We start from the raw sequence: 13,707 nt of genomic DNA, 5'->3' as shown, positions 1-13,707 counted from the left end.
CTCTTAAAAATATTTTTTTTAAATAAATTTCTATTAATTTTTTTATTTTTTTATTAATTATTTTAAATTATTTCTTTTATAATTTTTTTTTTTATACTTTTTTTTACTTATTTTTTTTTATTAAAAAACTATTCTTTGTAACGTTAGATGTTGAATTGAAGGTTATTAATTAGTGGTTTTTGATGATTTCGCTTAGTTTTGTTGAAACTGAGTATTAAACCGTTAGCAATTATGTATTTTTTCTATGCAAAAACGTATTTTGACCGTCGGAAAGCAAAACTTTGTTTTAAGTTAGGGGAAAAATGTATATTTTGTCTTCGAAAAAATATAGAAAGAATTTTCACTTGCAAGTCTTTGCTAGTTATTTCGGGAACTCAAGACATTTTATTTAATGAATAAATGCAACTAATGCACTTTTACGGAGTTTCATATACTTTAATGATCGTTCAATCAGTTTAAAAAGTTATGGTTTCTCTTAGCCTGTAGCCGACTCCAAGAGCACCTCCAAAAAAGGTATCTGGCGATGGCGTTACTGCCTAAAATTAACTAAAATCCAAAAACTGAAACAATTTATTATCATTATATATGATAGAGATAATGAGCGAAGATTAGTCAAAATTTGGATTTTTGATGAAATGGCTTTCCAAGAAATAGACGTTTTTGGTGAAAATTGAAAAAATTTACAATTCAGAGTGGCTTAAAAAATCGAAATTATTATCAAAAATTTATTTGTTACATGACAAAGGACTTTGAAAACAGCATTTTGAGAAACACACATTTAAAGGTTTATAACAAAATGCTCATATCTCTGAAACTTTTTGCCAAATCAATTCCAAATTTTTGGAGAATATTTTTAAAATATAATATCCCCTAAAAAGCAAAACAGCGTATCACCAAAAACAAATCGAAAATCGCTTTTAGATATAATAACCAAAACATAACCACTTTTTTGTTTCAATATGAGTGTGTGATAACCAATATATAACAATTTTATAAACAAAACTCAAATTTTGTTTCAATATGAGTGGTTTCTATTATATCGTTTTTCCTTCGCCTGTTAACTTATGATGTTACGTTATTTTACATTTTAGGTAAAAAATTCGATTTTTGATATTCATAAGTGGTTACCTCCACCCTACTTCTTAATAAAGCCTCAATTTTCATAAAATGGTATAAAAAGATCTTCATTTTGATTTTGACCGGTCAGTTAGTATGGCAGCTATATGCGATAGTAGTCTGATCCAAGCAATATATTCAGAGATTTTTTTCTATATCAAATTTCGTGAAGATTTATTGTCAAATAAAATAGTTTTTCATATAAGAACTTAATTTTGATCATTCAGTTTGTATGGCAGCTATGTGTTATAATGGTCCGATAACGGCGATTTCGACAAATTAGCAGTTTCTTAGAGAGAAAAGCACATTTGCAAAAATGTACACGTCTATATAGTATATCAAAAATGTAGCATTAATTTATATACATAAATATGTATATATATGTATACTGGATAGGGTGCTTCTGGGTGCTAAAAACTTTCTAGCAAACATAATACACCTCGTTTAGGGTATACAAATTAAAAAAGTCATACAATCCAGTTTTTATACACATATATGACTTTAAATACATTCCTACATACTTATATACAAGTATACTCACATAATTATATATGTATGTAGCTATTTAGCACACCTTTTGCGTGGGAGCTTGAAATGTGTAAAGATTATATTTTTCCATTTCAACCAACAACGACATTAAAGTTATCGCTTCCGTCTGAAATAACCATTTTTACAGCATAGCGATTTCTAGCGTTTAACACGCTAGTGGGTTGCGGCTACACATGCATACATATATACATATGTCTATATTTACTACATTATTTTATATTTTCCTCGTCATTGGCATTCGTTTAATGAGTGAGGAAAAAAGAAAGGAATTGCAAGCAGAAATTTAGTGTAGTAGTGGTGTTGTAAATAACGGTGCAAGTCGTGCGAGCGCTTTGCTCTGCTATTTGTAATTATTTATATTTATTTATTGCTTGATGCATTCACATCAGCAGCAGCCAGCGGCAGCAAACGCGTTGCATTCACCGCTTTGCAATGGCAAAAAGTTATGCTTTGCTTAACAATGGAGTCAGCAAACTGTGTGATTGCAGCAGCCGGCAATGGTGACGGCTAAAACAGCAACAAAATTAACTGAAAATGTAACAATTTTTCAAAAAAAAAAAAAAAAAAACAAAAACAAATATGCTCGCATGTTGCCTACATCATTTCCACCGAGTACTAATGCTTGAAACATTATTTCTAAGAAGTGGAAATCGCTTTTAGAATGGTTTTAGTTAAAACAAAAAATGCTACATATTTTCCTTTTTTCACAATTCTTAAGCTAAACAAATAAATAAGTAACAACTTTTTCAACAAATAACAAATTTATGTTAAGCCATGACGAAAAAGTGGAGTAAACGTGAAAATGAAATAAGGCCTTAAGGCAAACAGCATGACTCGGGCATTAGCACGCAAGCATACACATATACATACATACATACATATACATACATGACATACATAAATACGCTTATAAGTATATTAGCATGCATATTTAGTTAGCGGTAAATAACACGTTTGGTAAATAGAAATGTCGAATAAAATATTGTCATAGAAAGCAGGCAGACATACATACATGTAAATACATACTATATGCATATACGAGCAAGAATGCAGTTATGCTTGTATGTATGTATTTGGGTGATAAAAAGTGCGCCCTCGAAAATTGCTGTCTGTGATTAGAAATCATATACCAATTAACACGTCTCTAATTGGTGAAGGAGAAATTAAGAGAAAAACACGATTTTGAAATTATCCGCCTAGAGATTTAACAGTTCGTTATTTGTTTGCAATTAAATTTAATTAATATTAGTTGTAATATGCCAGCTGGAAGTGTTAAGGGTAAAAAAAATGTGTATTGTTGTTGTTGTAGCGAAAGAATTATGCCGAGTTGACAGTCCTTCGCCGAATAAAAATCCGATTCCGCTCCGGTTTTGTAGATCACGCGAATCGTTGAGTAAACTTCCCAGCAGCTGGATGATATGCGGCTTGCTGTGATTATACATATATCCGGTGAGTTATAGATTTTCAAAGCGTCATTATAATTGGTGGATATTTATACCCTAAAGGGGCTTCGTAACATCCAGAACGAAACGACGAAGATCTTTTTATATATAGTATGCATACTTATGTAGCATAAATGATCGGTATGACAGGCTGAGTGGATTTAGCCATGTCTATGTATGTATACACGCTCAAAAGTCCCCCAGTTTTTGAAATATGGACCTAAAATTTTGCACACGATATTTCTTTGTCAAGCTGCTTTGAGAAGCTGCTTATTGGTAAGAGCCGCCGATAACGCACCAATACAGCATATAACTGTCATAGAAAGAAGAATGATCAAAATCAAGTCCTCGTACGGAAATTTTTTTATTTGTCAAAATATCTTTACAAAAGATGGCATTAATTATTGTCTGAGACAACTGTATAGTCTCCGAAGAAATTTCGCAGATCGGACCATTATAGCATGTAGCTGCCATACAAACTGAACGATCAAAATTAGGTTCTTGTAAGGAAAGACAAGGCTACAATTTTCGAATAGATTGTTCGAATCGGTTTGCTATAACATATAGTTGCCATACAAACTGAACGGTCAAAATCAAGTTATTGTATGGAACATTTTTTTGACGAGTTTTCTTCATTAAATTTTATATAGATTATTTTGTCCGAGATAACGGTACAATCACCAAAAAAATCGTACAGATCGCACCACTAGAGTATATACTTAGCTGCCATACAAACTGAAGTGAGTGATTTCAGTTGAGTCAAGTTTAAGCCAATTTTACTTGCGTTAAGTACAAAAATATTGCAACTCGCTTCTTGAAAATAAAATGAATATGTTATTTTGATATTATTATTAAACCTTTTGTTTAAAAAATTGCTTCAACAACAAGTAATAGAGTACAATTCTCACGGATCCTCCATGCCAAGAATTGCACAACAAATTCAGCATTTAACAATTTATTTATATTTGCTATTTTTTCTAAGCGATCTGACACTCTTGGCGCTTTGCCGTACACAATTAAATATGTATGTGCATACAAACATATTTCATAAATTCAAATAAATGAATGAACGCGCGTTGAGTACGTGGTTACTCAATGTTTATGTGCGCGCACGCCCTCACCCAACAATCTCCGCTCATACGCATTGAGATTGTGCATATTTACAAACAATTAATGAACACACATAGATATGTATGTATGTATATGGATGCCATATATAACTACATAACAGGCGCAGAGTACGTTTGATTCTAATTTGCATAATTTATGCACATTTGACAGCCGTTCTGTCTCTGTATACGGGCGTCGGATGATTTGCATAGCACTTGTGGCTCCCAGTAATAAATTACACACTACCAGGCATACATACATGCATGCCGATTCTATTTTTACGAACTTACGTATTTGCGTATATATGTATATGTATCTATGTACTGGGGTACTAAGGTAGGGGCAAAAATTGGCTGTACGTGTGTGAAAATGTGTTGAGCGCTTCGTTGATGTGTTATACATATATAGGTTTTTGTATTTGCGTTATTGCAATTCTGTGCCTTTAAAGTGGTACATCAATTTGCATGTCATGTCAGCGGTCATAAACAAAATTGCGCTGAGTGACAGGTTGCCTGCTCGTCTATTAAATTCAGCTGCCCCGACTACCTATACGGTAGCCAGCCAGTTGCGCCGAGGCTTTAATTCGCAAATCACGCGTTTCCAAAGCTCGCCTATTCTTTTGCATTAAATTTTTTCATTAACGCCTTTTATTGTTTTTTTTAGTCGTTTACTCCGCTTTTGTTTTGTTTGCAATTTCTTTTTGTGTTGAGTGTAAAATATTTGCTTATTCGCTGCGCTACTGTATGGCGAATGCGCATTAGTTCCGGCTTGGAGTGGAAAACAAATACTAGAGATATTTGAATTCAAAAAAAATATGTATACATATATAAGTTTGGCTCTTTGTTTTTTAATAACCGGTATATTTTTGAAGCGTCACTGTATTTGCCTTAGAAAATATTGTCCAAATAAAACTAGAGGACTCATAGCTTGTCATAATGAATGACAGATCGAGAAGACTGCAGGAAATGCTTAGAGCAGAGCACCGGGTAAACAATGGAGCATTTCTTGTGCACTTGTCCCACAGTGGCAAGACTACGCAGTAAGCATCTGGGGTTCCCACGGTATGATACACTGGAAAAGTTATCGATAGTGGGGACGCAGAGTCTGTTAAAATTCGCGTCAAGCGCAGGCATTCTAAAGGATGACCACTTCTCTTGGAACTGAACTCCCTCTGGTACCGCAAAGGACCGAAACTGGTCTATGCGTGGCTTATTGGCTTACCGGTGGAATCTAACCTTACTATTCACGAAATTTGGTGCGAATTATGTTTAAGACATAAGAAATTGTCGGGATCGGACCACTATAACATATAGCTGCCATATAAACTGAACTATCAAGATCCAGTCCTTGAACAATTTTGAACAATTTCTTGTAATTTCAACCAAATATTACAATTTTATATATGATTGATTCAAATTTATAATTTTCGTTTAATAAACAAACGACGACTACTCAACAATGCGGCAACAAAACAGATAAGTCAATTATATGTTAAATAAAAAATACTTGACTTCAAGCCAACTGCATTCCATCTGTCAGCTGTTCTCTATTTATGACACTTACAAATGTGCGAATCACTGCAATTTACATTTCGAGAAATTTATAAACATATGCTCATAAATTAAATTTCTTTTTGTACACTTGTTGATTGATCGTTCGATGAATCGCAAATTAATGCCACTAGTCGGGCATCCGCTTCTGATGACGCACTCCTTTTACAATACATTCACAAGTATGCTGGCATGTAGAACTGTCAATATCGAAAAGATCTAAGCAATTGCAAGTGCAGCGCACGTTCGCTAAAAGTCGCTTCACCATTCACTTAGCTATATGCCAATATCATTTTTATCGCTAATACAACACACTATGCATTTTAATGCTAGCCTTTGTATGCAATGCTGCCAATTTCTGCAGTCATATGCAGCTTAGAGTTACTACAATTGCTATTTGCATGCAGTGCATTTTTAGTCTGCGCGCTTAAGTGCCGCTGCGCATGCTTAAATGTTGGCCTAAATGGCGATTTCTGTTACGTGCGGTTCTGAAGTTTGAGGTTTGACAATCTGTTGCAATGCTTGCAGTTTTTGAAGGTATATATGTATTGATATAATAGTATATACCCAAAATGAGAATGTTCCGTTACTAAAATACCTTTTAAATATATTTGTTGAACAACTTTTTAGTAGAAATGCAGAATTATGTGCTTTGCATGACCTATCAGATCCTATGTAATTCAGTTATTAAGAGCTGTAGCCATCCTAAGGCAATCAGAAACATACATATATATATATGTATAAGTGTATGATTCAGAAAACCAGGCTTCGAATGGGAATAAATATGGAAGGAATTAGACTCTGGAGTTTGATTTCTTATTGGCTCCATTGGATTTTTAACTCTCCATACTAAGAGTCTCAAAATTAGTTAAAATCTCTCCTAAAATAATTCGATGTCAAATGACATACCTCAGTACAAATGATAACAACACTTTAACGATAATAAAACGCCAACTTATTGGATATTGAGTCGAACAAAACCAGCAAATAAGGACGATTAATAATACAACTAGTACTCAATGAACAGTATTTCACGAGTACATGTTACATAACGGTTAATTTTTTGACGTAGAGGATTCCACGATTTTATACCACTTAACGGTAAATTCAATATCATCAAATAATGGTATCATTGCTCTAACCGTTAGTAAACGCGAATTCACCCGAAGCACATATTTTCTGTGAGGACCTAAGCTCTAACTTTTCTAATCACATATGAAGCACTAAGAAGTTTTTGCCGCTTTGTTTTTTAGATTATACTTTAACATAATTTCATTTTACAATATTTCTTTTGTGTGCAGGTTATGTTAGGTTAGGTTAAAACATCAATTCGGACGGAATAGAACGCAGATTCATTACGTTGCCTAAATATTCCCAATTTTTGATTGAAAATACTCTCAAAAATCGATGAAGTGTTTGCCACAAATTGATGTCAATTCCGGCTCTTTTTGCCAGGTTCGCCAAAGCTACGACTACTGTGATGGTAAAAAGTTGGACAATGGAGAGAAAGTGTCTGAATGTCTCCACCTCACTTTCCTTCATGCAACTTTGATAATTATAATTAGCATCTGACAAAAACTTCAGCCTTACGGCGTGCACGCCTATTGGGCAATGACTCCTGCGTTTGCGGCAAGTTGCACCTTACTGAGGACAAGTAGTTCAGTGTATGTCCTGCGTTCTGCACTAGACTGATGAAATAGGGACAAAGGTGTTTTCTTTTGCGAGCTCATAATTTTTGCAGTTTCCAGCGAATTCGCTATGAATTATGTTTTGTGTCTGAGATGAGCTTTACAACCGTTTACAAGTTTTCAACTAACTTATTTTCTGTTAAAAGATCTTTAATTAATATCAAGCTTTATTTAAAAATTTTCTTTATCTCGAAGTTTTAATAAAAATTGATGAAAACCTCAAATTCTACTTTAAGTACTACAAGTTTATTAAACACCAGCAAATAACATAGAATTTACTAATAGATAAAGATGCGCTCAGTACTCTCCTTCAAATACTTGGTAGCTATTTTTATTTGAAAAACATAATTGCAGTGTTATTGTAAATACAAATTTCAGTACCGAAGCGTTTCAATAGCAATAGCCTTGTGCCGCCAAACAACATTCAGATGTGCTATCTGCTTGACTGAATAGCCCATAACTAACCATCGTTACCTTGAACATTCGATTTCAAATGAATGACATCAGTTCAAATATGGACAAAATCGAAACGAGCATGCGCTCTCAAGTATTTGAGCGAAACAAAAACCTCTTTATGCCATTCGAATGCAGTGTCCACACGATTATCATTTAATAAATGTTGATTACTAGTATAAGTAATTGACACATATACATACAAACACATGCAAATGCAAGCGCATATAAGCCCACTTTGAGTGAGTAGGAGAAGTGTCTTCGATTCGCAACAACTTTGGTCATAAAGTATAACAAAAGATTGCACATCACACACCATTTCCGACGCTGTTGCAATATGGAAATGAATTAAGACATGACATGACCATGGCATTTTCGAAATAGTCTTTGAAGTATTTTTTTTTATTTTGTTTAAGAAAAAATAGCTGCAGAGTGAGTACAAGAAGCTTTGTGTAATGGCATGCAAATCTTGTTACAAGCTTCTTTGGATATTTAGTTTGTATGTATGTATTTAACAACTCTTTGAGCGTGCCGTGCGGCCGCCAACAAGAAGTTTTACGCGCAGTTTATTCTCAATTGCATGAAGATGACTGCAGAAGGCCGTCGACACTGCAAACACGCACACATATACATAATATACATGTTTGTGTATGAAGGCATAAGTTTTTTGTATGAAGGCAGCGGCTTTTATTGGGCAAAAAGCAACAATTTGTCGGTTTAAATCAAGTCATTTACTACCTTGAGTATATATTTATTCGCTTATATAAATCTACTAGTGTGTTTACGAGTTTGTGTGTGTTTGTGAGTGGCGTGCAACGCAAAGCCGCCAAGAAGCACAGTAACCCAGATTTATGGGCTGGCAGCCATTTAAAGTTGTTGCCGCGCCGGCGCAGCCCAAGAAATAAAATAAAGCGGTGGCTGCCAGCCAACTTGGCTTGGTAGAATTACGAAAACAATGAGCAATAAGTAAGAAACAAGATTTAATTGCCAAAGCGCGCTTGCACAAAAACACATGCGAGGAAAAAAATATATATATACAATATTAACTATGTACGCGTATATGTGTTTGTAAGTGTATTAAGAAACAAACAGATGAAGCTGCATTTGCAATCAGCAGGCCAGGCGGCTTTGGAAAACAAATTAAATTTATACATACTCGTACTTATATATGTATATACTTCAAATAAGTATATATGTATTTATATATTACTATAGAGTTGTTTGTTAGCAATAATAGTAAGCTGATTACTTAGCTGTTGAACTTTATTGCGCAGCTGCAGAGAATTTAATGTAAATATGTATCTATACCAGAACGTTTTATAGTGTAGAGGTGCATATGTATGTATGTATGCACTCTGTAGGAAATATTTGACGCCCACAGCAAAAGCTTGTGATCTTTGTTTAGAGATTTAATAAAAAACTTCTTAAATAAGTCAAAATAGTTCAGAAATAAAATTTAGGGTTAAATTTTTGTTGCATACCACTTTCGGTTATAAAATAACGGTTAGTTTATCGCTTAATTTTATCATTTAATAAAAGTTTTTATAATTTTTTTTATTACTTATTAATAGTAATTATAATACTGTAGAAAGTTATAAAAAGTATTATGTCTGTGGGCTGAAATGTTGCCGCGCCTTGTTTATATTTAAGATTTGAGGACTCAATTATCTGAAGCTGAAGGCATGTGGAGTACTGTGTAATGATAAATGACCAAAAATGCGGTCATTTCTATTGCAGATACACCAAATATATTTACAATTATTTATTTTGGCAACTAACTATAAAGAGTTGCTCTTCACTTCGAACTTAGTGAGCCAACGTAAGCATTAGGACACATTGAAATATAAAATAGAAGGTTTTTATGGATTGTGTGGCCATTTTTTAGGATTGTAACAGTAGTGAGAAGGCATTATTTCCCTGACGTTGCCGTTTCTTGGCTTATTCGGTATACATAATACTTTCAAACTTTTGCCAAAATTAGAGCAAGCGGGAAGATGCCCTGATATCCTGCCATTCACACTAAATCCATTTCAGCAACTATTACACTCCCGGCTTTTCCGAAATAAAAAAAAAAATTCTCATAAAAATCGACATAAAATACTCAAAAAACAATAAAACGAGCCCTTTGCTATGTAGCTGTGAGGAATTAGTTTCTAAATTTCTTGCAGTGCTAGTTAACTATTTATCTACATACAGACACTACAGTATCATTTCGTTACTGGCACCCTAGGGGCTGTGACTTTTGCTCTTAACGCAGTTGCTGCACGTTGGACAACTGTCAATGATTGACTGCTTTGGAATCGGTGCCACTAGACTAATGACTGACCGTCTAACAGACAGCAGCTTGATCTTACAGACTTTATGACAGTCGGCAAGTGCAGGGGTGAGTGGGGCGCGCAGTTAAAATGCAATTAACTCAACATCAAAGTGAGCAACGATTTAATGACGCGCATATCTACATATATACATATATATGTATATGAACATAAATGCATATAAACTCATAAAAAGTGTAAGCTAAGGACCGAAGTCTGCAAAAGACTGCATAAATAAATAAATGCACAAACAAACACACACACACCCCTGCTCAGGTGCTAAAGTCAGGCTTTGCGTCAATTAAGAAAAACTAGTTGACCGACTTGTTTCCATTAAACACGCGCAGGTGCAGCTGAATTGCTTCAGTTTTTGTCCGCTTGTCTGGCACAGAAAGTGTTCAACTACTGTTAAGAGTTCAGAAAAAGTGAGCGTTTCTATATGTCTGCTAGTTAGATAGAGAAAATGTGTGACTAAAGAAGTGTTAATATGAAAAACTGCATACAAATTGTTTGCTGTTGAGCGGTTAGTAAGATTTGCTTAATAGTTGTGTAAGTGTGTGTATGTGTGTGTGAGTATTTATGAGTTGTCATAATTGAAAGTCATATTTACCGGTGGCGCCTCGCTAGCCGTGCTGTAGACTTCGCTGGCAGCATAGTCTGGCTTGATTTGCACAGTCGCCATTGAGTCCGTATCCTTGCCGGTCATCTACGCTAAGCAAAAATTAATCCACAAGGTAAATGAGAGAGTTGATTGTGCTAATTAACTGTGGAAGAGAGAAGCAGCAGATGATGACTGATTTGGATTTTATATTTGATGTTTTTTTATTAAAAATGTAATAATTGTTTTATTTAGAATGTAAAATTAATTAATTAACTCTGTAAATGTGATAATTATTATTTTTTAAATGTGAAATTAATTAATTAACTAATTTCAAGTATTTTGTAGATATAAATTTATATTTTTTATACTCGGTGAAGTACTTGTAACCGGTTCAATAAACGTTTTCAAATATGAAGTTTTTAAAATAATAATTAAAATAAATAAAAAATTAAAAAAAATTCAATTAAATGAATTTAATTAATCAATTTATGTAAAATTTATAGTCAATTAATAATTTAATTTTTTTAATTAGCTATTAATTTATTTAATTAAAAAAAAATTAATAAAATAAATTATTAATATTTAAGTTTTGATGAAATAGTTCTAAAAAAATTTCGTCAAAATATAATTTAATTTTGATGAGTTTTTTATTAGTTTTTAAAATAAAAAATGAAAGAAATAAAAATTAAAAAAAGTTCAATTAAATGAATATAATTAATCAATTTTTTTAAAATGTATAGTTAAATAAGAATTTTGTTTTTGTTTTTTAATAATTATTTATCAATTTATTTAATATGTCAAACTAATTTATATAATTAAAAAAATTTAATAAAATAATGATTAATATTTAAATATTTTGTGATTTTGATGAAATAATTTTAAACAATTTTCTGAGAAAATATAATTTAATTTTAATGAGTTTTTTATTATTTTGTTTCTTTTAATTTGCCTTTTCTGTTGGGTAATAATATTATTTTTATTTTTATGGACTATTTATTTTATACATATATTTTACATATATACTTATTTTATTCATGAATTTGTCCACAGAAGTTTAAATATTTTTATTTTTTTTTATTATTTATATATTATATATTTAATTTTATATATTGTAGCTTAAAAACAGAAATAAAATTGTCAATATTTAAAAAATATTTCAAAGATCTCTGGAGATCTGTTCTTTCAGTTCACTATATAAAGCTATATACTATATATTAAAGCTATAATATGTATACTCGTATTTTGAAATATTTTCTATAAAGTCGAACAACAATTCTCATTTTGGACGCGGAAATGTCTATAGGTGGGAGATTAAGTAGTCTTGTCAATGACTTAGACTCTTGAAAGTGAGGCTTCAGATTGATACAAAAAAAAACTAAAGTTTTTTAGAAACATATTATTCAATATTTTAGAGGGACTTGTTAAAAAAAAATTAAAAAATTAAAATAAAAATAGAAAAAACATGAAAAAATTGTACAAATTTTCAGCGAAATTCTTTATAAGCTTGTATTGAAAAAGAAATATACGAAATATTATTTAAAAAAATATTATTGAGTTTGAGTATGTCCTTTAATGAATAGTTATAGTAACATTGTTGTGTGATTTAGATTTTTAAAAGCGAGGCTTTGAGTTTTATATAAAATTTTAATGAAACGGAGATGTGGAATAGCTCAAAAGTATATTCTGAAGGCAATAAAAAAGGTTTGTATTAAAATACTTGAAAATATAGTGCTTTTTTTGTATGTTTTGTGAGTCCGGCTCAAATTTTATCAGTTAGTTTATATTTTTCATAAATATAAAATAATAAAAAAAGTTAATTTACTTCTTTTGATCACAAAACATAAATAACTCTCTATTTGTTTCAAAATTATTAATTATAAACACTTTTTACTAAAGTTTTTTTACTAGAACACAAAAATTATATCAAAATATTTCTATTTAAACAACAAGTCCTTAATAATGGCGCTCATGTTATAATTCAATTACTATTAATTATTCATAACATCTACATAAATCATAGTTTATGCAAAGCTAAGCATATTTTAAACCCGAAAATCCTTTGCCGGTATTATTAACCTAATTGTTTACTGAATATTTAACTGAAAAAGCACTTTTCCTTCACGCAGCTAAGTTTTCTTAATTTCTTTCAAAAATAACAATATATTTTGTTACACTTTTAAGCAAATAATTTCAATAAAATAAAATGTTTATAAGCAGGATTTCTTCATAAATGCATTTTCCATACAAAATCCTTGTTTTTAATGTCCTTTGATAAACATATTTTCTATAACCAAAAGTTCGACAACAAATTTTCTTTATTTAAAGAATAATAATTATTAATTTTCTTTAATTTATATAACACATATTTGAGCCTTGTCGAGCACACACTTACAGCAATTGCTTGCTCGAACGCTGTTGCAGCCGTTTTTTGAGAAAAAGGAGTAAATTCACTTTTCACTTATCCGTACGCAAACACACATACACAGACACAATTTGTAGTTGAAGTGTGAAAATCTAGTTGTTAAACAGTTTTTGTAGAAGTAACGTCAGAAATTTGTAAAGCTTTATACGGTTTGAGCCAAAAGCACGTCTTAACAGATCGACTGCCACTCGAGGTCTGAAGTTCGGTTAGCGTTGGCTTTGAGATTTTTCTACCAGATTTGAAATGAGTTTTTTTCCAATTCGCCTTTTTTATTTTTCCATTCTATTTATTTTCTTTTCTGGTTTCGCAGTGTGTTAATTTTTTCAGTTGCACCAACACAAGCGCAAGCTCGAAAGCACACTTTAAAGCGCGTTTTAAGCGAGCGTGAGTGTGTGCATGTGTGCGAGCGGGTAGTTGAGCGTAGTAAAAAAGTCAAAAACACACATAAAAAGGTAAATACA

The 13,707-nt window shown here is 32.0% G+C and overlaps 1 protein-coding gene across 2 annotated transcripts in view; it reads right to left on the bottom strand.

Annotated features, from left to right (window-relative positions):
- Positions 1 to 13,455, bottom strand: part of LOC126763290 (myb-like protein Q) — a 38,747-nt gene extending 25,292 nt beyond the window's left edge. For both annotated transcript variants that reach the window (XM_050480623.1, XM_050480624.1), the window contains exons 1-2: positions 13,217 to 13,455; positions 10,834 to 10,987 (exon numbers count right to left, since the gene is read on the bottom strand). In XM_050480623.1, coding sequence (XP_050336580.1) covers positions 10,834 to 10,929 — 96 coding nt within the window. In that variant the 5' untranslated portion in view covers positions 10,930 to 10,987; positions 13,217 to 13,455. The remainder of the gene's footprint in view (positions 1 to 10,833; positions 10,988 to 13,216) is intronic.
- Positions 13,456 to 13,707: the final 252 nt, after the last annotated feature.

This window comes from Bactrocera neohumeralis, chromosome 6, assembly GCF_024586455.1.
Source record: "Bactrocera neohumeralis isolate Rockhampton chromosome 6, APGP_CSIRO_Bneo_wtdbg2-racon-allhic-juicebox.fasta_v2, whole genome shotgun sequence".
NCBI classification, from domain to species: Eukaryota; Metazoa; Arthropoda; class Insecta; order Diptera; family Tephritidae; genus Bactrocera; species Bactrocera neohumeralis.
Note: the sequence above shows the minus strand (reverse complement) of the source record. Positions and strands in the feature narration are given on the sequence as shown.